Source organism: Cetorhinus maximus, chromosome 4, assembly GCF_964194155.1.
Source record: "Cetorhinus maximus chromosome 4, sCetMax3.hap1.1, whole genome shotgun sequence".
Taxonomy (NCBI): domain Eukaryota; kingdom Metazoa; phylum Chordata; class Chondrichthyes; order Lamniformes; family Cetorhinidae; genus Cetorhinus; species Cetorhinus maximus.
The window spans coordinates 1,694,041-1,719,008 of NC_135882.1; the positions used below are offsets into that span (position 1 = coordinate 1,694,041).

The following is a 24,968-nucleotide window of genomic DNA, read 5'->3' on the forward strand; positions in this document are numbered from 1 at the left end:
TTTAAATATTGGTACAACATTTGCAGACCTCCAATCCACTGGTACCTCACTTGTATCTAGTGAGGATTGAAAAATGATCCTCGGAGCATCCGCTATTTCCTCCCTGGCTTTTTTTAACAGCCTGGGATACAATCCCTGGTGACTTATCCAGCTTCAAGGATGCCAGTCCCTCCAGCACGTCCTCTCTCACTATGCTTATTGTATCTAATGTTTAATACTCCTCCTCATTAACTAGAATGTCTGCATCATCCCTCTCCTTAGTGAAGACAGAGACAAAGTACTCATTGAGAACCCTGCCCACATCTTCATCATCAATCCACAAGTTACGATGTACATCTCTGATAGGCCCTACCCTTTCCTTAGTTATTCTCTTGCTCTTAAGGTACTGCTAAACATCTTTGGGTTTTCTTTGATTTTACCTGCCAATCTTTATTCGTATCCTCTCTTTGCTTTCCTAATTTCCATTTTTACTTCACCCCTGTACTTTCTATACTCCTCTAGGCTTTCGACAGTATTAAGTCTTAAACTTTCTTTTTCTGCTTTATCTTGGCCTGTATGCTTCTGTGATGATGAATGGCACTTGATGTGAGTTTGGATGTGAGCAACAGAGTTTTTGAGATGCTTTGCCCCTCTGAGAGTATTTACATTCTGACCCCAAAATTCCAGGGTGCAGTCAGGAGTAAAGAGGCAGCAGCCTTGGGAGAGAATGTTCAGGTAATGTTGTTCAGAGCCCAATGCTAGGAGGCATGCAGCAGTGAACCCCCCCACAACCCCACGCTCCCCACCAGTCACCTTTCTATCTTTATCGGTGCTGGCCATGTCAGGAATGATCGTGTTTGAAGGGTTCTACACGAGGCAATGGTAAACAGAAGAGTCTGTTTCTGTCAAATTAACGGACATTTTTGCTTAGCTGCTGTTTTAAAGGGCTGCTGCTGTCTCAGTCAGGGATTCTAGACCGGGATTTTGTTTGTTTCAGGAACAACCTCTTTTAAATGAATGCTTCAGTTTTTGACTACTGTGACTCTCTCTGTTCACACACTACAGGAGCTGCTAAATCTGATTCAGCCTAAGATTCTTATTTTTTTTATCGTTTTTTATTAAAACAGTGAAGTAAAAGGCAACTAAGTTTTGAAGATATGGCTAGTAATATGTGCCCACCCTTTCCACTGGTTATGAGGTATTTTATTTTACTAACAACTACTCTTCAGTTCTTACTCAGGTTAAATTGATACAATAGCTTATACACAGCTCCAGACTGTGATAAGTGGCACAGTTGGTATCAACCGAAACCCTGGCTGAACTTGGGGAGTACATTGTCAAATTTTTCTTATTGATAACTGTACCCTGCAGATGTCCTTGTCTATATGAATCAATCTATTGATAGCCATTATATTTGAAACAATATTGTTGAACCCCTGTGTGCCACTGTTTACGATTTTACAATTATGTTTACACTCTGTGTGGTCATGTCAAAACCAATAATGTTCCAGTTATAAAACCAGCCACTCACTTTAATTTACAAATATCTTATTTTCTTTTCCATTTAAACAATTTTGTTTCCCCCCTCCACACTTAAATTCATTTGTATAAAGTACTATTGTTGTAATATAACTAAAGTGCAGGTGTGACGTGAGAAAAAACTTTTTCACACAACGAGTGGTTCAGGTCTGGAATGCACTGCCTGGAAGTGTGGTGGAGGCAGGTTCAATCGAGGCATTCAAGAGGGCATTAGATGATTGTTTCTGTTCAAATAATGTGCAGGGGTACGGGGAAAAGGCAGGGCAATGGCACTAGGTCATAATGCTCATTTGGAGAGCCCATGCCAACACGATGGGCCAAATGGTCTCCTGTGCTGTTAAAATTCTGTGAAGTGTTTATTAAACTTATTAATTTCACTCACTTGTACATTACTGCAAAAACATGCATGGACCACCACCATTGGATTTCTTGTCCGAGCCACTCTGCCTCGCCAATTTCCTCTTCTCCTTAAAGCCCAACTATTTCACCAAGCTTTTGTCACCCTTCCTGAAATCTCCTTTTGTGTGGTGTCCACTTTTTGTCTGATTGCAGCTTTGGGCAAGGCACCTTGGGATGTTATCTACTTCAAGTACTCCATAAAATGATGCAAGTTGTTGTACACTGTGAGAGCTGAGGATTACGCCAGGGTTAAACCCTCCAGCCCCATGCCCTGACCTGAAGCACAGATCCAACCACTTGTGTAATAATAGACATTTTTGGTGACTAGCAACAAATGAAAAAATAAAATGCACACCTGACTTCTGAAGGAGACCCCAGCTAGATATGCCAATATGTTACTGTGCACCATTGAAGTTCCTGAGCAGGTTATGTGTTGGGTTTTCCAGCCAATGACTATGTTGACACAATGATTCTGTAAATGCTGGTAACCACCAAGACTATTCCTATTTCAAGACATCTTAACCAAAGTGCAATTGTGTTCTTCCAAAGCAATATATTATTAATGGAGATGGATATTTTATGACATTTCCAGGACCATGTTCCAAAGCCAACAAAAACAACCTCACTCAAGCTATTTTGTTGTCTGGAGGATTTGCGCACAATCTTAGATGTTTCTGAATCCCTCAAAACAGAAATGTTAAAAATGTCAAAATACTTCATTCAGGAAGTAATCACGCAAGGCTCAAAGACATAAAAGCCAATTGGGAAAGCTACAGGAAATTCTGTGGGTTCTGAGCAGAATCCACCTGTTATCAATCGAACCTTCTTGCATTGATATTACCTCAGAGCTTTCACCAGCTGAACCTGGAGATGACCCGTCCACATCCGTGTGGATGGATAGATATTTACGTAGACAACTAGATGGTAAATGCATTCTTCACAGGGGAAAGCTTGGCCACTTCTTCATTAATCAGCATGACTATTCTGGTGCTGGGGTTTCTGTGAAATCCAAAGGAATCCCAGGTGTAACTAATCCATGCTGTCAGCAATAGATGGTCCAGGGTTCTGGATTGTTCATTTCCTGGAAATGTACAGCTAAATTATATCCTTTTAAAAACAGAGCATTAACCACAATGACACTTGAGCTGCTGTGCATAGTTTTAAAATGTTCTCTGCACGTCTTAATTTGCATTATTGGGTGGGTAGAAATTTTCAATCACCATTCTCGCTGATGTGTCTTTCTTATTGTTTTCTAATCCCACATGCTAGACACTCCTTCAGATTCTGTCAAACAGCTGTTTATATCTACTGCTCAACCAAAAATAGCCCCTGTTCATGTATAAACTGTAGACGTCTATCAGAAGAGGAAGGTCACCTGCCCAGTGATGGTGAAAAAGGACACCATCCTGAAGGGTTTTGGCTTACAATAACCCAAATACTATATAATAGCAATGTTATTTATACCTCCCTCAGGTGTTGAAAATACGTCTGGAAGATAAATGAACTTGGGCAGATTGTTCCATTGCAAACATCAATAGTTGAAATCTGGCTAGTTTCCCAACATGTCCTTCAGCATGTGATGGAATGAATTTCACAAAGTGAGGTATATCAGCAAATATTGGTACAAAATCATTCACCTGTTGAGGTGATTAAAGGATTTGATAGGGTAGATAGAGAAAAACTATATCCTTTGGTAGGAGGGAGTTCAGAAGAGGGTATAACCTGAAACTTAGAGCTCGGTTATTCACGGGTGATGTCAGGAAGTACTTCTTCACACAAAGGGGAGTAGAAATCCGAGTGGAACTCTCTTCCAGAAAGCTGGTGAGCGGCAGGCAGTTGCACAGCATGAGATTGATAGGTTTTTGTTAGGAAAGGGTATAAAGTACTATGGAACCAAAGTAGGTAGATGAAGCTACGATACAGATCAGCCATGAGCTTATTGAGTGGCAGAACCTTCTCCTAGGGCTGAGTGAACTACTCCTGTTCATCAGCTGCAGAGTTACACCTGAGCTTCAGCAGCAATAGGAATTATTTGAACATAGTATGTGGAGAAAGAATAAATTCATTGAATGACTGATATAATGTTTGTGTTAATCATCCTGTGAGTAGAACAGCTGCAGCACTCCTTAATGTATAGGGCTCTGAATACCCTATAATGAACCTCTCTGGAGCATGGTCAGCATTTACAAAGTGGCTGCTTCTCCATCTATTCCAGAAATGGTAACACACATAGTCTCTTTCCTGGACAAACTTTTCTCCAACCAAAAAGACAAGAAGACTTCAGCCAGCAACCAAAGAGCGTTTTACTACGAACATGTGAACAAGGAGCAGCAGGAGGCCATTTGGCCCCTTGAGCTGCTCCGCCATTCAATAAGTTGATGGCTGATCTGATAGCAACCTAAAATCTGCATCCCGCCTATCCCCAATAACCTATCAGCCCCTTGCATACCAAGAATCTATCCACCTCTGCTTTAAAAATATTCAAAGGATCTGCTTCCACCGCCTTTTCAGGAAGAGAGCTCCAAAGACTAACGACCCTCTGAGAGAGAAAATTTGCCTCATCTCTGTTTTAAATGGGTGACCCTTTATTTTTAAACAGTGACTCCTATTCTAGATTCTCTCATGAGAGGAAACATCCTCTCCACATCCATCCTGTCAAGACTCCTCAGGATCTTGTATATTTCAATCAAGTCGCCTCTTAATCTTCTAAACTCCAGCGGATACAAGCCTAGACTGTCCAACTTTTCCTCATAAGCCAACTCACCTATTCCAGGTATTAAGCTGGTAAACCTTCTCTGAACTGCTTCTTTCCTGAAAAACTTTGGTGTGCACATTGCCTGGGGAGGAGAAGGTATAATTAATAATGAAAACATTGCTGTCTATCCCCCCACATCGATTAAATAATTATATTTAGATTGGTGAGGGAAGGTGCATTTAAATGACATAATTATATAAGTTAGAACTCAAGGTTTCTCTTTTTTGCAAAGGGTCACCAGACTGAAAGTTATTGGCTCAGATGCTGAGCACAGATTTGCTGCACATGCTCAAAAGGGAGATGGCCGAGTCCCTATCAATGGCTAATTTTGGAGATGACAAGGCTTTGGGCAGTATGCTTCATTGTTGCTGCTCTCCTGCAACTTGTTTTGATCATCTTCGAGGGTCAGAGAGGAATACCCCGGATTTTTTTAACCTTCAATTGACATAACATTTTATTTGTTCTTTTTGGCCTCTCCAACAGATTGGGTGGACACTCATGGGTGGAGGAGATCCTAGAGTCATAGAGGTCTACAGCACAGAAAAAGGCCCTTCGGCCCATCGAGTCTGCACCGGTCAAACAAGTACCTAACCATTCTAGTCCCATTTTCCAGCACTAGGCCCATAGCCTTGTATGCCATGGCATCGCAAGTGCACATCCAAATACTTCTGAAATGTTATGAGGGTTTCTGCCTCTACCACCCTTTCAGGCAGTGAGTTCCAGATTCCCACCACCCTCTGGGTGAAAAGATTCTTCCTCACATCCCCTCTAAACCCCCTGCCCCTTACCTTAAATCTATGCCCCCTGGTTATTGGTCACTCCACCAAGGGGAAAAGTTCCTCCCTGTCTACCCTATCTATGCCCCTCATAATTTTATACACCTCAATCATGTCCCCCCTCAATCTCCTCTGCTCCAAGGAAAATAACCCCAGTCTATCCAATCTCTCCTCATAACTAAAACTCTCCAACCCAGGCCACATCCTGGTAAATCTCCTCTGCTCTCTCTCTAGTGCAATCACATCCTTCCTATAGTGCAGATTCCAGAACCGCACGCAATACTCTAGCTGTGGCCTAAACAGCGTTTTATTCAGTTCCAGCATAACCTCTATGCTCCCTGAGATCAAGTTGGGTTCATGATGCTAAGTTCCACCAGGACTATATAGTCTCGATAGTCCAGCCGGCCTTTATCCATCTGCCGTGTCAGTCGCTCTTATTTCTTGTTTTATTAGATTTTTGGATGTTAACAGAATCAGGAGATATAGCAGGAAAAGAAGAGTTGAGGTAGAACATCAGCCCTGATCTTATTGAATGGTGAACAGTGGGCTCTGGGGGATGTTTTGCCTACTCTTATATTTTATGCCCTTATGTTTGAGAAACTCCTTGGGGCATTCTCTTCATTCAGAGCATTGTATGTACAGGTTGTTTGGTTGCTGCATTGTCAGGTGAGGAGTTATACTGTTTCCTGTTGTATTGATCTACATAAAAAAATCAATTTAGTCTGACTGAATCTTTAATGATCATTTGGGAATAAACTAAATGCAAATTACGCTTTCTTAACATGTTTTACTCTAGGAGCAATCATTTTGCAGCCAAATGTAAATATGGACAGATTTTCAAAAATCTCAGTGGAAGGAGAGGCATTCGATCTGGTATGTTAAAACTTTGAGGCTATCACAAGCTCTTCTGGCATCACACCTGCTATAACATTGTTACTATTACATTTTTCTGATAGTGTTAAAACAGTTTGTCCTGTGACTCAGTGACTCAGTGAACAATAGCATAGGAAGCCAGTTTGTGTGTGTAGGTGTTAGTCAAATAATAACTGAACTGGTTGCACAAACGTAATTCTGTCTCTGTTCTAAAGTAATAGGTTATGATGCCCTTTGGTGTGATTTTATAACAAATACCAATGTAAACTTCCCATCTAATTACACCTTCAGATGTCCAAAATAAAAACAGCAAGTCTTGTAAAAATTCAGAAGGTCTGGCAGCATCTGTAGAGAGAGAAACGGAGTTAACATTTCCAGTCCAGTCCATTGGAACGTTTTCAGATGTTTGATATGGCTCAGTGGGTAGTACACTCACCATTGAGTCGGAAGGTTGTGGGTTCAAATTCTGCTCCAGAGACTTAAGCAGAAAAATCTAGGCTGACACACCAGGGCAGTACTGAGGGTGTGCTGTGCGGAGTACCATCTTTTGGATGAGATGTAAAACTGAGGCCCCTGCCTGCCCTCTCAGATGGATGTAAAATATGCCATGGAACCCTGGTGTCCTGGGGCAATATTTCTGTCTCAATCAACATCACTGCTCAGTGTCACATTGCTGTTTGTGGGAGCTTGCTGTGCATAAATTGGCTACCATGTGTCTTACATTACACCAGTAACTACACTTCAAAATAGGTAATCGCCTGTAAAATTCTTTGGGACACCCTGAGGTTGTGAAAAGCCTTATGGAAATGCAAGGCTCTTCTATCAGTGGTGATGCAGTGCCTCTACTGGTGGACGGTGGAATTACTGTGTGACAAGTTTACATGAACAATTCCCATTATAAATGTTAACGTTTGCACTTGTATGGTAACAAGAAGTGTGTGCGGGCTTATTAATGAATTAGGTAGCACAGTCTGGGTAGTTTTTTTTAGCGATTTGAGATTTTTTTTCTCTGAAGCCGCGTTTCACACACGGTTTCGGCCCACAGTGAACAGGAGTCCCCATTCAGTCCAGGCTGCTCGCTGAGCACACACTGGGCTATCCACATTTCCACAGAGGCCAGTTCATTATGAATGTGGCACACACACACACGCCTTATCCTCTCGCTGAACTGCAAGACGTTAGGAGCCGCGGTGTGCCGGTTAGTGGTGTGTGTGTGTGTGATGAGAGTGTAACTCTATATTTGGCCGGCTCTCCCTTTCTAGCGGCGCAGGTGGTACTGTCTCTCAGTCTGTGGTTAGCAATCGCCTCCCATTCATGAATGGTACCATAGATTACCTTCAACAGGCGCCAAAACACTCTTCCGACAAAAGATCCTTGTTAAACCCATCTGAGGCTATTTGTTCCCGAATTCTCGAGAATGTATTGAATCCGTGCCTGTGGTATAAATATTTCAGCCACATTACAGAACAGTCCCAGGGCCGATTGTGGCTGAGGATGAGCGAGCAGATGGTGCCGAATTATTCTTGTATTGCCCGATGTAATACACATTGAACAAATAATTTACTGTCTATTGACTTCTCACATGAACTAAAAACTTATCGCGTTCGCCGTAAGCCAACAATCAACAGGAAACTGCGGCGTTAAAATCAGGCGCACAAATTGCTGATCCTGTGTTTAAAAACTTCAATCTCACAACAACAACAGCAACATTGCTGGAATAAATTTCACACCGTTCGTTTCAATTTCATTGCAGTAAAGTCAGTGCCGCTGTATAGTTTGCAGATGTGGTTGCCCGTTGCCTGGCCGGGGGTGGGGGGTGGGGGGAGAAGGTTGTTGTTCACTCGGGGGGTTTATCTGCTGTTGGAGGGTTGCGAGTTTCTCTAATCAGAAATCACCCCGAGCACCTCCCGGTGCAGCCCCGGGACACGCGGAGTGAGTGAGGAGGCAAACATTATAATCGACCCACTGGACCCATGGAAATCTCCAGGGGCTGAGAGTCTCTTTAGGGGAGAGTTTGGTGGAGGGGGCGGTGGGGGGGGGGAATCTGTAATCGACCCAGAGGCTGACTGGGTGACAAGTCTCCAGTGGTGTGTTCAGTGGGTGATCTACAGGATGTGTGCTTCGCTTTGGCAGTCTCTCAGTTATAAGTTAGCTGCTGGGTGCACCGGGAGAGACAGCAGACTCCCGGGAAAGGCTGCACTGTGATGGTACAGCTCACTCTCTCTCTCTCTCTCTCACACACACACACACACACACACACAGCCCCGCCTGCAAACTGGGACCTGCACTCCCCAAGTGCCAGGCACAGCTCCGGTGTAGATGATCGGGACGGCGAGGAGGAGAGTGGGGATGAGTAGCTGTCACTGATGATTCACTCTGGCTGTAGCTGTGTCAGTCTCGCTGGGTGATACTGAGCACACTGTGTGTCTGTGGGTTAGAGACTGGCACTCAGCTTCATTGATGAGGAGGAGACTCCGGAGATCCGAGACTGTCGCTGGGATAGTTAGATTCCTGCCGGGGTTGCTTCACTGAAGAGATGGTGTTTAACTTCGGGACCAGCCTGGCAAACTGGCCAAACTTGGGCCGCCGTTTCTCGGTCTGTTTTTTAATCTGTCTTTCTCAGATCACCGTCTCTCCGTCTCTCCTGACAGGTAAGGAAACCCTGGTCCTATTATTAAACACATCCATATTCTAAACTCTGGACAACAGTCTAATCATTTTGGGTGTTTTAATATTCAGGCTCGGTGGCAAACTGTGAGAATGAAGGCGACGCGATAGAAATCCCGCGGATTACGGACAATCCCTGTATCTCCTGTCGGTGTTTGGTGAGTTTCAGGAGCGAAGCGCCGGGTTTGATCTGTCAAAAGTGATGATTAAAAGCCACGTTTTACTGTGGCGAGCGGTTCTGGTCCAGCTTCCCAGGATGGTCATTACACACACCCCATGTCAATGTTTGTGTTCCTTTAGCAGGCTCAGTGAGTATAACACCCCTGATATGTGTTCAGCACCCAAACCATAGGAATCACCGATGCTGCAGTTTATTGGATGCAGTGGCCCGGAGAGATGATCAAAGACAAACTCTCAGCGGATGATCTGCTGGTTGTTGAACAGACCAGCGACTCCGGGTTGATAGTTTTTTGGGAGGAGCTCTACCCAAGTTTGGTTATTTTTGAAACTTAACATAAATATTTCTGCCCTGATAATTCAGTAGGTGCTGAGATTGAGAATTGTAAAATTGGGGTTGTATCTGCCCGGCTCTACGATCCCAGATCCCAGCCCGGGGATCCCAGATCCCAGCCCGGGGGATCCCAGATCCCAGCCGGGGGGCAATCCCATATCCCAGCCCGGGGGATCCCAGATCCCAGCCCGGGGGATCCCAGATCCCAGACCGGGGAAGCCCAGATCCCAGCCCGGGGGATCCCAGATCCCAGCCCAGAGGATCCCATATCCCAGCCCGGGGGATCCCAGATCCCAGACCGGGGAAGCCCAGATCCCAGCCCGGATGATCCCAGATCCCAGCCCGGGGGATCCCAGCCCGGGGGAATCCCAGATCCCAGCCCGGGGGATCCCAGATCACAGCCCGGGGAATCCCGGATCACAGTCCGAGGGATCCCAGATCTCAGCACGGGGATCCCAGATCTCAGCACGGGGGATCCCAGCCCGGTGGATCCCAGATCTCAGCACGGGGGATCTCTGCCAGGAGAGTCCCATTGGTGTTGGGCCTGGGAGGCTGTTGCTGATTTGCAGTAACCGCCACACAAAAACTCTCACAGAGATACACAAACACACACATAAGGACACAGAGATAGACAGACACACAGACACTTACAGGGAGACACACACACACCTACAAAGACAAGTATAAACACACACACAGACACAGACAGACACCCAAAGAGACACAAACATATACCTGCAGACAGATACACACAGAAACACGGGTTAATTCCACAGCAGAGCATTTCCTCTCTATCTGTCAGTCACTGTCAGTCACTCGGGACCCGCGCCTTGCGGCCTCTCTGTCTCTAGCCTGCTCTCAATTTAATTCGCTGCCTATTACCTGCAGCCAGCTCATAGCCATCCATATGTTTAGGTTTCTTGCATTCCAAACCAAAAACATCCATATGTCATTCCCGATTTCAATTTGCAACTCAAATTCAGCATTTGTATCCCTATGAATGTAGGATATCTCTAATCCCCCTGATTAAATGTTAATATAGTGACTGCAGGTGCTGCTGCCGTGTAGTTTATGTATTTATTGCTGGATGGTAAATCCTTTCACAACTCAGCGTCAGGAAGAGGCTCCCAATCTATTCGGGAAGGTTCCACAGCATTTTGTTTCTCTAATGGAAACCAAAAATGCTGCAACACTGGAAATCTGAAACAAAAGCAGGAAACATTGAACAGATCAGACAGCATCTGTGGCGAGAATAGGCAAGTTAATGGTTTAGGCAGTTCACTGAAATGTTAACCTCACCATCTTCTCCAAAGGGAACCCAGGGAGCTCCAGGCACCACTTTCTGTCGCACTCTCCCATTCGAGCTGTGGATATGCTCCGGCTCCCAGTCCCACTCCAGCCTCTTTGGCCATTTGCCCACTCGCCCGCGGCTCCGGCCGTTACTCGGACATTTTGGGGTCATCTCTTCAACCGGTTTCACAGGGAAACTGAGGAGGAGCCAGGCGCTAGCCGGGGTGGGGGAGACAGAGCGCTATCTCTCTGCATCAATCCAAGTGCCTGAGTGAATCCAGCTCGTCTCCAGGAGGTTGCACAATCCAGATTGACCAGGGTTAGGCTTTGAGTGTCCGTGAAGCCGGGACTTGTGTGTGGGGACATTGCCCGGGGATTTCCCGTTCATTTTTATTATCTCCTGTCTGCACATTGCAGCGACCGAGCTGAACATGCAGCTTGATTTTTATTGGCATTGCCCAAGTCACAAAGAAAGAGCAGCAACTTCAAGGACTGAGCAAGGCTCTAAAAAAAACAAACCTTGGTCAGGTAAACAGGGCCAATAGTCTAATGGCAGAGGTCAGCTGTTCAGATCTGACTCGCACTCTCCTCAGGTGTCCTGTGTATTGTAGTCAGGATCACTCTCCAAGATCAACTGCAAAGACTTCCTCTGGCCTGGGACAACCCTGCAGAGCAGGAGCAGTCTTTCCCTGCCTGTCACTGGTTGGACCGCATCAACATCATGGTCACATTCTGGGGGAATCTCCCTGGAAAGCCGGAACAGGGAAACTTAGCTATTGATATTAGAAAGATCAGGAAGCACTGTCCCTCCCTGTAACCAGGTACTTGTGACAGCTTATCATTCCCCTCCAATGGAATCAGGTTATGGGGCTCTCAGATGAGAAAGATGTGATTTCTGTGAGAAGTGTCCTCCCACACACAGGACACTGATGTCAGGTTGATCACTTATTGATTTCCTTTGATCTCTCTTTGGCAGGTTGGATATGACCTGGGTTGAACCTTTCCTCACTGTGAAGCACATTTCACTGCCCCAACATTACTTTTATTCTTTCATGGGATGTCACAGGATAGTCCAGCATTTGTTGCCCATCCCTAGTTGCCCTTGAGAAGGTGGTGGTGAGCTGCCTTCTTGAACCGCTGCAGTCCCTGTGGTGTAGGTACACCCACAGTGCTGTTAGGGAGGGAGTTCCAGGATTTGGACCCAGTGACAGTGAAGGAATGGCGATATATTTCCAAGTCAGGATGGTGAGTGGCTTGGAGGGGAACTTCCAGGTGGTGGTGTTCCTTGCACCTGTTACCCTTGTCCTTCTCGATGGTAGTGGTCGTGGGTTTGGAAGGTGCTGTCTAAGCAGCCTTGGTGAATTTCTGCAGTGCATCTTGTAGGTTGTAAGCACCACTGCTACTGTGCATCAGTGGTGGAGGGAGTGAATGTTAAATGTGGTGACTGGGTGCCGATCAGGCAGTTGATTTGTACCTTGTAGATGGTGGACAGGCTTTGGGGAGTCAGGAGGTGAGTTACTGTGTGTAGAATTCCCAGCCTCTGACCTGCTCTTGTAGCCACAGTATTTATATGGCTAGTCCTGCTCAGTTTCTGGCCAATTGTAACCCCCAGGATGTTGATAGTGGGGAATTCAGTGATGGTAATGTCATTGAATGCCAAGGGGCGATGGTTAGATTCTCTCTTGTCAGAGATGGTCATTGCCTGGCATTTGCGTGGCGCGAATGTTACTTGCCACTTGTCAGCCCAGGCCTGGATATTGTCCAGGTCTTGCTGCATTTGGACATGGACTGCTTCAGTATCTGAGGAGTTGCAAATGGTGCTGAACATTGTGCAATCATCAGCGAACATCTCCATTTCTGACCTTATGATGGAAGGAACTGAAATTGGTTCGACCTCAGGCAGTTCCCTGAGGAGCTCCTGACGTGGGCCATCTGACCACCACCTTCCTGCCTAATCTAGCATTGGATAATCAGACTGATCACCCTTTGCTACAGTGTACTAACATACATACGAACATACGAATTAGGGGCAGGGGTAGGCCATTCAGCCCTTGGAGCCTGCCCTGTCATTGGATAAAATCATGGCAGGTCTGACTGTGCCTTCAATTCCACTTTCCTGTCGACCCTCAATAACCTTTGACTCTCTTGTTAATCAAGAATCTATCTAACTCAGCCTTAAAAATATTCAGTGACCCAGCCTCTGGGGAAGGGAATTCCACAAACCAACGACCCTCAGAAAGAAATAATTCCTCCTCATCTCCATTTTAAATGGGAGATTGCTTGTTTTTAAATTGTGGCTGGAATTTTCCAGCCCCTCACACCAGCGGGATCTTCCGGTCTCGCCAATCTGAATGGAGATTTCAGTGGCTCGCTGGCCCCACTGTGGGGGAACCCCCACCACGGGGGGGGGCTAGAAAATCCCGGCCTGTGTCCCCTAGATCTAGTCTCTCCCATAAGGGGAAACATCCTTCCAGGATCCACCCTGTCAAGTCCCCTCAGAATCTTACATGTTTCAATAAGATCACCTCTCATTGTCCTAAACTCCAATGGATATCAACCCAACCTGTTCAACCTTTCTTCACAGGATGATTCTTCATCCGGGTATCAGTCAAGTGAATCTTCTCTGAACTGCTTCTAATGCAATTATATCCTTTCTTAAGTAAGGAGACCAAAACTGTACACAGTAATCCAGATGTGGTCTCACCAAGGTCCTGTACTTGGTGCAGTAAAACTTCCTTACTTTTATATTCCATTCCTCTTGCAATAAACACCAACATTCCATTTGCCTTCCTAATCACTTGCTGTACTTTTTGTGATTCATGTACCAGGACACCCAGATCCCTCTGTACTGCAGAGGGATAATACAACAATAACTTCAATTCCATATGGTACAATCGTTGTGCAAAAATAAAATAATTTGTGTTTAGATAGCATCTTTCACAACCTCAGGACATCCAAAGTCCTTTACAGCCGATGAAGTACTTTTGAAGTCTCGTTATTGTTGTAATGTAGGAAACATTGAGAAGACGGTGATTGACCTTCTTCTTGAACTGCTGGTAGTGGATTTGATACAACTGAGTGTCCTGCTAGGCCACTTCAGAAGGCAGTGAAGAGTTGACTACATTGCTTTGTGCAGATAGATTCAGGGCCAGACTGGGTGAGGACTGCAGGTTTCCTTCCCTGAAGGACATTAATGAACCAGTTGGGTCTTTACAGAACCTGACATCCTCATGATCACTTCTACTGAGACCAGCTTTTTAACAAGTTTTTGAAAGTGAATTCCAATTCTCCATCTGCCAGGGTAGGATTTAAACTCACGTCCTCTGAATTACTAGTTCAGCAACATTACCATTACACTACCATATTTTCTCTTGTGTTCATTTGTACATACACCCTGACACATTCAATTCACCTTCACTATGCAAACTTTCTGCACACTGCCAGTGATAACCTGTCCCATGGTTAGATGCAATTTTTCCAGTCAGTTGCAGATCTGAAGCAGCAGGTCTTCTGATAGGAGTAGCTAAAAGCAGGACAGGAGGAGGTGGCCGTCCTAAACTGTATGTCTTGCTGTGTGTGTTGACTTCTTTGTGGTATCCAGGACTTAGGAACAGCGTGGCTGCAGACCCTGAGGGATGCTGCTTACTGAACCTTGTTCCAGTGGTTGAGGTGGGTGTAAAATATTTCCTAACGCTATTCAAAGACCAGGGGACTGATATTCCACTCTTAACCTGCACCACCAAACGGAGTCATTAATGTAGATTATTAACTGTTTGTGGGTTCTGGCTAGTCCCAAAATCCACTGCAATTGAAATATGAAATGGCTTGTGAAGGGTATGATGTGGCATCCTATAAATTCATTCTTCCTGAACTCTTCTAATTGCTATCTTATGTACATAGGATCCTACCTTTCCAAAGTTTGTCCAAGATACACTTTATTCCTAGTCTAACATGCTCCATAATTTTAATTTCAATCCAAATGTGTCCTTTTCCCATTTATTCCTGATTATGCCTCTTTGCTAGTGAATATTGAGGAATTAGCAGAAATGAGAGCTCAGCTAGCCCCACCACCCTATCCTTCTACACCTTTATCCAGCTTCCCCTTAAACACATTTTCACTGTTTGCCTTGGCAGTCCTTGTGGTAGCGAGTTCCATAATCTCACTATTCTTTGGAGAAAGGAGTTTCTCCTCACTTCTCTATTAGATTTATCAGTGACTGTCTTATATTCATTGCCCCTGGTTTTGATCCTCTGCTAGTGGTAATATCTTCCACTTTGACCTTATCAAGCCTTTTCATAATTTTAAAAACCATCTTCAGACCACGTCTTTTCTTTTCCCGAGAATAGAACTGGCCTGTTCAGCCTTTCCTGATTGGTATTTCTGGAATCAATGCTTATAATTTATTTGGCACCATCTCCTGTGCCTCTGTGTCCTTTTCATTTAGATTATTCACCTGATGAGATTGTAGCATTCTGCCTTCTCCATCACTGAAAAAATTGTGGAAAAACAGTGTTCCCTGTGATAGCCTGCTGGCAAACACTACTTTAACCATCGGATGTCACAGTGCTGTACACATCTACTGGGCTTTGTAGTTTGTTGTGGAATATTTAACAGCTTGGTTACAGTGATCCATGACTGGTGTGTAAACCTGAATGATTGTGAGGCTGAAACCAGTTTGGAACCCATTCTAATATCTCACTTCATAACAATATTCAGCATTACTGAGCCAGACAGGAGGCTCCCCAGTTCAGTGTTGGCTTGTGCTAAGTTGGATGATAGCAGAGAGACCACAGTGGCAGTATTGGTCTCAGTACCTGTCACACTTGAGAGAAGACTAAATTAATCCTGACTTCCTGCTTTAATTGCTCTGCAGTGACTCTCCAGAAACTTGTCTGTGTCTGTGTGTGTGTGTCACACAGTTGACTGAGGCTAGTTCCTGTGGAAACCCCTGCATTTTATTTACTTATTGTTGCTCTCTTCTCTCACTCTCCTGATTTCAGTGGGTGGGAGATGGTGGCATAGTGGTAACATCACTGGGCTGATAATCCAGGCTAATACTCTGGGGACATGGGGTCAAATCCCACCACAGCAGCTGATGGAATTTAACTTCAATTAATAAATCTGAAATATAAAGCCAGTCTCAGTGATGACCAGCTGAGACTAGCTAGCATCACATCTCAGTGATGGTGACCACAAAACTATCATTGATTGTTGTAAAACCCCATCTGGTTCACTAACGCGCTTTAGGGAAGGAAATCTGCCATCCTTATCTGGTCTGGCCTACATGTGACTCCAGTCCCACTGCAATGTGGTTGACTCTTAAATGCTCCCTGAAATGGCCAAGCAATCTGCTCAGTTCAAGAGCAATTAGGGATGGGCCACAGATACTAGCCTCAGCACAATGCCACATTCCATGTGAGAAGAAAAAAATTCCTGGGAGTCATCACCTGCCCAAGTGACTCTCAATAGATCAGGAGATTTTATTTTACTTTAATGGGAGGCTACATGCAGAAACTGCTATTATGGTTTTTGTTCAATTCCTATTGAGGAGAAGGAATATTTGGGGGGTACTTTCGACACAAAATTGCTGTTGAGAAGCTCTCAGAGACATTCCTCAGGGATTTTCTCAGAGATTCTCCTGCTTCATTGCTACAAGTTCAACCAAGACCCTACTTACAATCTGGGGCCAGTGAAGACAACAGGAAATCCTCTCCCAGCATTATTTTTATAGTCCATGCATGGGCTTTATGGAGGCATGCTCTGTTCCCAAATTACCCACAGGTTATCAGGGCAGACATCAGGGTGAAATTGGCCTTGTGCATTAGCACATAGGGCCCAAGAACAAATCAGCTGCCTCTTTTACCACTCACCCAATTGTACTTCCCATTGGTTTTAAATAAAGGTTGTGAAATGAGCTGTCGATTCACTACCGCTGGTTTTGTGCTCATGTTCTTCACCAATTTCAGCACCCCCATCCCACATCCTCTTGAGTTCCCATGGAAGGAGAGAATTGCATTTCTCTAGCGCCTTTCACAACCTCAGGACATCTCAAAATGCTTTACAGCCAATGAAGCTCTGTGTTTTTGAGGCGTAGTCACTGCTGTGATGTAGGGAATCAATGGGAGTCTGTGCTTGGGAAGTGAAATCTGTCTGATGATGTGGCCACAGTGCTCTTGCAGTTTGTGGGCTTTACGTTGTCGGGAAAGAATTTTCCAGACTTTTCTGATATCAGCCACTGTTATTCCCTTTCTCTAACATTCTCAAGGAGTTGATGTCACTAGGGATTGGGGAGGCTAGTAACATGAGATGGCTCTATTTAACGGGCAGGGTGAGAACTGACATGGAGCTGAAAGGATTTTCCCTACCTTGGCAGTGTGAACTGGGGGAAGGAACACTACCTTTGGATTACCACAGCTGAGCACTCAAGAGAATCCAACCCCCTTGGTACAGCCACAACCTACATTAGCAACTAGCCCCCTCTATAATGTAGCCATAAAAACTCAATTTTTGGGTTATTTTCAGCTGTGCATGCGCTGAGAGTTAATCGGGACACTTCACCCTGTTTATACAAAGATTCATCCAAACACCCTACCCTGTTTATACGAGGGACAACTCTGCATTTAGAGTATTGGGAACAAACGTTGATCTCCATGCATTGGGGCCAGGTTACCCAATTACTTTTTTTGGGAAGCTCAGCTCCTGTTTGGGGTCAATAAATAAGATATAAAGTTGCCAGTTGAGTTGGAATCTCAACTGCTGAGTTATAGTCAGTTTTGTGCAGTTAGCTCTGGCCAAGTAGAAACAAGATTGAGACTGTCCAAAGCAATTTTGCTCAGAACTTCTATAATTGGCAAGAAGATATCATTGCCTCAGTCTGGTGCAAGGTCCCAGGAATAAAAGAACAGCGTGTAACACACTGCACCACCCAATCCCTCATCTGTTTATAGTCTTTAGTTACAAAGTCTCTCCACCATCTCATATTAGGAGTGTGTTGGGATACTCACCACTCACCTGGGTGCCTGTGGCTCCAACAACACCCAACAATATCCAACAGCACCCAGGACAGAGCAGGTCACTCGATTAACACCTCAGCATTGGACTCAACATCAATCCCTCCACCATTGGTGCACCCTGGTTACAGCAATTCACCTCCCTCCCCTTGACCTCTAACACCTCAAAGGACAAGGTCAACAGGCACTTCCAAGTTCCCCTCCAAGTCACCCCCCGATCCTGACTTGGTACAGATGGCTGTTCCTTCATTGCTGCTGGGTCAATATTCTGAAACTGCTGACATTACACTGTCATGGAAACACTGTCCATACAAGGGCAGCAAGAAGACCCGTTACTCTTTCTGAACCTATTTGGGGAAATGAATGCAATCCTTACCAGCAACACCCAAACTTTGGGGATGAATGTTTAGAAGTCAGTGTGAGTGGTGTACACCCTCCTGATGTCTACTCATCAGTCCCAGCTCCTAGTTACTTATTTTTAAAATGACAACGTTTATCAAGACTTGTATTGAATTACACAATGAAAAATGAATTCTAGCCTGTGCTGTGTTACCGAGTGAAATGTGTTTCCTCAAACAGAGGTGGCACTTTAATATCCATAGGATTTTCAAGTGTCTGGGTGTAACTTTGCCAGAAGATGGGTACAAACCCAAAACAAATGGACATTAACCTCAGACAAATGGACTGCAGGATGGTCAGACTGACCCCTCTGCCACCGGGTGGTGATTAACCACCCCGGCAATACCGACACCAGCAGCTGAAGAGTCTCATGTGAGAACTGGAAGAGCTGGGGACATTGTGACTAAATTGTGCACAGTCTGGTGTTGGCAAATATCCAATCGTTTTCATTAACCTTACCTAGCTTCTAATGGCTATTGATCTTATTTACATATTACTCACTCGATATTACTTAGTCCAATGTGACCACGTTTTTAAAAATGCAGCAATTAAATTAGAACAGTGCATGTGGAATAATGTGTAACTCAGCATGATTACAATTATCTAATGGAGGATTTCACATGGTACCTTATCCTGACTAACTGCAGTTCTGGTGATGTGTGGCCATTAACTGAACGTGCAATTTGATTACGACCATGAACTGACCCCCACTGGGAGCTGTTGTTTAGAATATTTGTCATTTAACTTTATCAGGGAGGAGAAATTGATTAAAATTTCCATCTGTTTTGCACTGGTATTGACGTGTTGGTGTGGTGTCCCCACTTTTCCTTTTGACCCTCAAAATTCGAGATGATCAGAGTTACATTGAAGGTATAGCACAGAAACAGGCCATTCAGCCCATCTGCTCCGTGCTGGTGTTTCTGCTTCAACTGAGCCTCCTCCCACCCCCTCTTCATCTCACCCCATCAGCATATCCTTCTATTCCTTTCTCTCTCATGTGTTTGTCTAGTTTTCCCTTAAATATATCTATACTATTCACCTCAACCACCCCCTGTGGGAGTGAGTTCCACATTCTCACCACTCTCTGGGTAAAGAAGTTTCTCCTGAATTCCCAATTGAACATAGAAATATAGGAGCAGGAGTAGGCCATTTGGCCCATCAAGCTTGCTCTGCTATTAATGGCTAATCATCTACCTCAATGCCACTTTCTCGCATTATCTCCATATCCCTTGATGTCCAAGTCTCCAGAAATTTATCAATTTCTGTCTTGAACATGCTCAATGTTTGAGCTTCCACAGTCCTCTGGGGTAGAGATTCACCATCCTCTGAGTGAAGAAATTCCTTCTCATTTCAGCCCTAAATGATCTGCCCATTATTCTGAGACTGTATTCCCTGGCTTTAGACTCACCAGCCTGGGGTAACATCTTATCTACATCCAGCCTGTCATGTCCTGTAAGAATTTTGTAAGTTTCAATTAGGTCACCACTCTTGGAAACTCCAGGGAATACAGACCCAGTCTCTTCAATCTGTCCTCGTAAGACAATCCCACTGTCCCAGGGATTAGTCTGGTGAACCTCCATTGCACTGCTTTAGATAAGAGACCAAAACTGTACACAATACTCCAGGTGCAGTCTCACCAAGGCTCTATATAACTGCAGCAAGACATCCTTACTCCTGAACTCAAATCCCCTTGTGATGAAGGCCAACATACTATTTACCTTCCTGATTGCTTGTTACACCTGCCTGTTAGCTTTTAGTGACTCATGAACAAGGACACCCAGGTCCCTTTGGGCATCGACACTTCCCAACCTCTCAGTATTTAAGAAATATTCTGCCTTTCTGTTTTTTCTACCAAATTGAATAACTTCACACTTATTCACATTATATTCCACCTGTCCTGTTCTAGCCTATTCACTTAGCCTGTCCAAGTCCTCTTGAAGCCTCCTTGCATCTTCCTCAAAACTTACATTCCCATCTAGTTTGGTGTCATTAGCAAATCTGGAAATATTACAATTGGTCCCCACATCCCAATCATTTATATAGATTGTGAACAGCTGAGGACCCAGTGCTGCTCCTAGAGGTACCCCACTAGTAACAGCTGCCATCCCGAGAATGATCTGTTTATTCCTACTCTCTGCTTTCTGTCTGTTAACCAATGCTTAATCCAAACTAGTATATTTCATCCAATCCCATGTGCTCTACTTTTATTTACTAACCTCTTGTGTGGGACCTTATCAAAAGCATTCTAAAAATCCAAATACACCACATCCACTGGTTCTCCTTTATCTATGCTACAGGTAACATCCTCAAAAATCTCCAACAAGTTTGTCAAAAACAATTTTCCTTTAAAAAACCATGTTGATTCTGCCCAATTTTACCATCACTTTCTAAGTGTCCAGTTATTACATCCTTTATAATAGATTCTAACATATTCCTTACTAGATCTCTACTTCTCCATTCTCCCTCTCCGTCCCTTCTTAAATAGTGGGATTACATTTGCTACTTTCCAGTCCGCAGGAACCTTTCTAGAATCCATAGAATTTTGAAAAGCAACCACCAATGTATCCGCCATCTCTATAGCCACCTCCTTCATCACTCTGGGATGTAGCTAATCTGGTCCAGGGGATTTATCAACCTTCAACCCAGTTAACTTTTCAAGTACTACTTCTTCACCAATATTCATTTCTTTCAGCGTCTCAGTTTCACAAGTCCTTTGGTTGCCCAGTATTTCTGGGAGATTTTGGTGTATCTTCTTCCTTTGTAGGAAGGATGTGATTGCACTGGAGGGGGTGCAGAGGAGATTCACCAGGATGTTGCCTGGGAAGAAACATTTAAGTTAGGAAGAGAGGTTGAATAGACTTGGGTTGTTTTCGTTGGAGCAGAGAAGACTGAGGGGCGACCGGATCGAGGTGTACAAGATTATGAGGGGCATGGACAGGGTGGATAGGGAGCAGCTGTTCCCCTTAGTTGAAGGGTCAGTCACAAGGGGGCATAAGTTCAAGGTGAGGGGCAGGAGGTTTAGGGGGGATGTGAGGAAAAACGTTTTTACCCAGAGGGTGGTGACGGTCTGGAATGCACTGCCTGGGAGGGTGGTGGAGGCAGGTTGCCTCACATCCTTTAAAAAGTACCTGGATGAGCACTTGGCACATCATAACATTCAAGGCTATGGGCCAAGTGCTGGTAAATGGGATTAGGTAGGTAGGTCAGGTGTTTTTGACGTGTCAGCGCAGACTCGATGGGCTGAAGGACCTCTTCTGCACTGTGTGATTCTGTGATCCTGTGAAGACAGACACAAAGTAATTGTTTAGTTTTTCCACTATTTCCCTGTTTTCCATTATAAATTCTGCTCCCTCACCTGTAATGGGCCCAGATTTGTCCGAGCTAATATTTTCTTTTTCATGTATCTAAAGAAGCTTTTACAGTCCGCCTTTATATTCCTCACTTGTTTGCATTCAGATTCTCTTTTCCCTTTCGTAATCAGTCTCTTGGTCCTCCTTTGCTGGGTTCTAAATTTTTTAAAAATTCATTCATGGGATGTGGGCTTCGCTGGCTGGGCCAGCATTTATTGCCCATCCCTAATTGCCCTTGAGAAGGTGGTGGTGAGCTGCCTTCTTGAACCACTGCAGTCCCTGTGGTGTAGGTACACCCACTGTGCTGTTAGGGAGGGAGTTCCAGGATTTTGACCCAGCGACAGTGAAGGAACGGCGATATATTTCCAAGTCAGGATGGTGAGTGACTTGGAGGGGAACTTCCAGGTGGTGGTGTTCCCACGTGGCTGCTGCCCTTGTCTGTCTAGATGGTAGTGGTCATGGGTTTGGAAGGTGCTGTCGAAGGAGCCTTGGTGAGTTCCTGCAGTGCATCTTGTAGATGGTACACACTGCTGCTACTGTGCATCAGTGGTGGAGGGAGTGAATGTGGATGTGGTGCCAGTCAAGTGGGCTGCTTTGTCCTGAACAGTGTCAAGTTTCTTGAGTGTTGTTGGAGCTGCACTCATCCAGGCAAGCGGGGAGTATTCCATCACACTCCTGACTTGTGCCTTGTAGATGGTGGACAGGCTTTGGGGAGTCAGGAGGTGAGATACTCACTGCAGGATTCCTAGCCTCTGACCTACTCTTGTAGCCACAGTATTTATATGGCTAGTCCAGTTCAGTTTCTGGTCAATGGTAACCCCCAGGATGTTGATGGTGGGGAATTCAGCAATGGTAATGGCATTGAATGTCAAAAGGTGATGGTTAGATTCTCTCTTGTTGGAGATGGTCATTGCCTGGCACTTGTGTGGTGCGAATGTTATTTGCCACTGGTCAGTTCAAGCCTGGATATTGTCCAGGCCTTGCTGCATTTGAACATGGACTGCTTCAGTATCTGAGGAGTCACGAATGGTGCTGAACATTGTGCAATCATCAGTGAACATCCCCACTTCTGACCTTATGATGGAAGGAAGGTCATTGATGAAGCAGCTGAAGATGGTTGGGCTGAGGACACTACCCTGAGGAACTCCTGCAGTGATGTCCTGGAGCTGAGATTATTGACCTCCAACAACCACAACCATCTCCCTTTGTGCTAGGTATGACTCCAACCAGCGGAGAGTTTTCCCTGATTCCCATTGGCTCAAGTTTTGCTAGGGCTCCTTGATTTTTTAAAAACTCGTTCATGGGATGTGGGCTTCGCCGTCTGGGCCAGCATTTATTGCCCATCCCTAGTTGCCCTTGAGAAGGTGGTGGTGAGCTGCCCACGGTTCAAGAAGGCAGCTCACCACCATCTCTTCCAAAACGGAAAATCAATTAGCGAGTGAGACCTCAGGGGACTCCTGCACTACCTGCCTGGTTCTCTTGGACTGTCTGGCAGCCACCCATTCCCTTTCTGCCTCCAGGTTCCTAGCCTGTGTTGTGAGCACCTTCCTGAATGTTCTATCCACGTAGCTCTCAGCCTTGCGGATGTGCCACAGTGACTCCAGCTGCCGCTCCAGCTCCGAAACCCGGAGCTCAGGTCTCTGCAGCTGGTGACACTTCCTGCACATGTGGTTGTCTAGGTCATTGTTAACAGCCACACCTTCCCACATACTACAGGATACACATTCCACGCTACCAAGCTGGCCTGCCATGTCTTAACTTTACTTCACTTACATTAACTTTATTTTACTTTGATTTACTTAAATTAACTTTATTTTACTTGGCTTTAACTTAGTAAACCTTACAACTATTGATAAATCTTCCTAGTGCTGATAAATCCAACTAATATTTAACACACTTTACAAGTTGCAATAAACCTTACTGAAAGCAGCTCTTCCCCCTGTGCACCAAATCCCCATGTGAACCTAATTCTCTACTCACTTGGCCTCCATCTCACTCAGGGGCAGGTCCCCTGTCTCCTCGTGTGCCTCTTACAATTGGATTTATTGCTGACTATCTTATATTGATTGCCCCTGGCTCTGTTCTCCAACACAAGTGGAAACATCAAACCCTTTAAAGGCCTCTGCCTGGTCACTCTGCCTCTGCCTGGTCACTCTGCCTGGTCACTCTGCCTCTGCCTGGTCACTCTGCCTGGTCACTCTGCCTCTGCCTGGTCACTCTGCCTGGTCACTCTGCCTGGTCACTCTGCCTCTGCCTGGTCACTCTGCCTCTGCCTGGTCACTCTGCCTGGTCACTCTGCCTCTGCCTGGTCACTCTGCCTGGTCACTCTGCCTGGTCACTCTGCCTCTGCCTGGTCACTCTGCCTCTGCCTGGTCACTCTGCCTGGTCACTCTGAGTCTTTTCTGGAGATCTGTAAACCACTCTCGATCTCTTCAATTCTGCAAACAAGAAACTTAGGCCAGGATTTGGGGGTGGGGCCCGCTCGCCGAGGGGAAAATGACGCGGGATGACATTGGGAGGAACCCCCGACGTCATCCCGGTCCCTTTAAATATTGAGGAAGGCGGGCGGACAGTGAAATCAGCCTTGCGCCCGCCAACCTGTCAGTGGCCAATTGAGGCCATTGACAGGATCATTAAGATAATTAAAGACCTGCCCGTCCAACCTTTAGGCTGGTGGACAGGCCAGGAGCCCCAGTGGGCTCCTGATTATACATGAAACCTCATCCACTGGCGGGATGAGGCTTCATGTCCATTTTTAAAAACTTTAATAAAATTTATGTCCTTTTTATTAATATTTCCCATCTCGTGTGACATTGCCACATGAGGGGGACATCTTAATAATTTTAATATTTTTCTATTTTTAGACTTTACTTACCTCTCACGAATCTCCCCAAGTCAGGACTTTGCCTCAGGGAGCAGTGCGCTCAGTGCACTTTGACAGCTGGGGATTCCCTCCCTCCCCCCCCTCCGCACAGGAAGCGCTTCCCGTCGGGCAGGCCGCTGGGTGGGCCTTAATTGGCCCACCCACTCAAAATGGCGGCGGGCCCCGTTTCGGTGGCGGGGGTCGGCTGTCTGCCCACCGCTGAGCTGGTGGGGCCCGCACGCCCACCCCTTGGTCTGCCCTTGAATGTTACCAAACAAAACTCATATATCAACCAACACCTGGTCAACCAAATATTCCATCTTCCAAAAATGTTGAAGGAGAGACTGTGGAATATGTTGAGCACTTCCCATACCTCAGCAGCCAGCCCTCCCAAAAGGCCACCAGTGACGAGGAAATCCAACATGGGGTCAACTGCACCAGTTCAGCCTACTCCAAACTACAGCAGTGAGTGTTTGACAACACAGTCCCCAGCAAAAGTGCCAGTTGTCATCACCACACCCCTGCACTGCAGTGAGACCTGGACTATGTATCAGCG

General features: G+C 45.4%; 1 protein-coding gene across 2 annotated transcripts in view; it reads left to right on the forward strand.

Annotated features, from left to right (window-relative positions):
- Positions 1-8,585: 8,585 nt before the first annotated feature.
- Positions 8,586-24,968, forward strand: part of bmper (BMP binding endothelial regulator) — a 101,330-nt gene continuing 84,947 nt past the window's right edge. The window contains exons 1-2 of one of the 2 annotated variants that reach the window (XM_078539807.1): positions 8,586-8,972; positions 9,061-9,146. In XM_078539807.1, coding sequence (XP_078395933.1) covers positions 8,858-8,972; positions 9,061-9,146 — 201 coding nt within the window. In that variant the 5' untranslated portion in view covers positions 8,586-8,857. Of the gene's footprint in view, positions 8,973-9,060; positions 9,147-24,968 lie in introns of those variants that run through there. The other variant, XM_078539808.1, reaches the window with a different exon arrangement.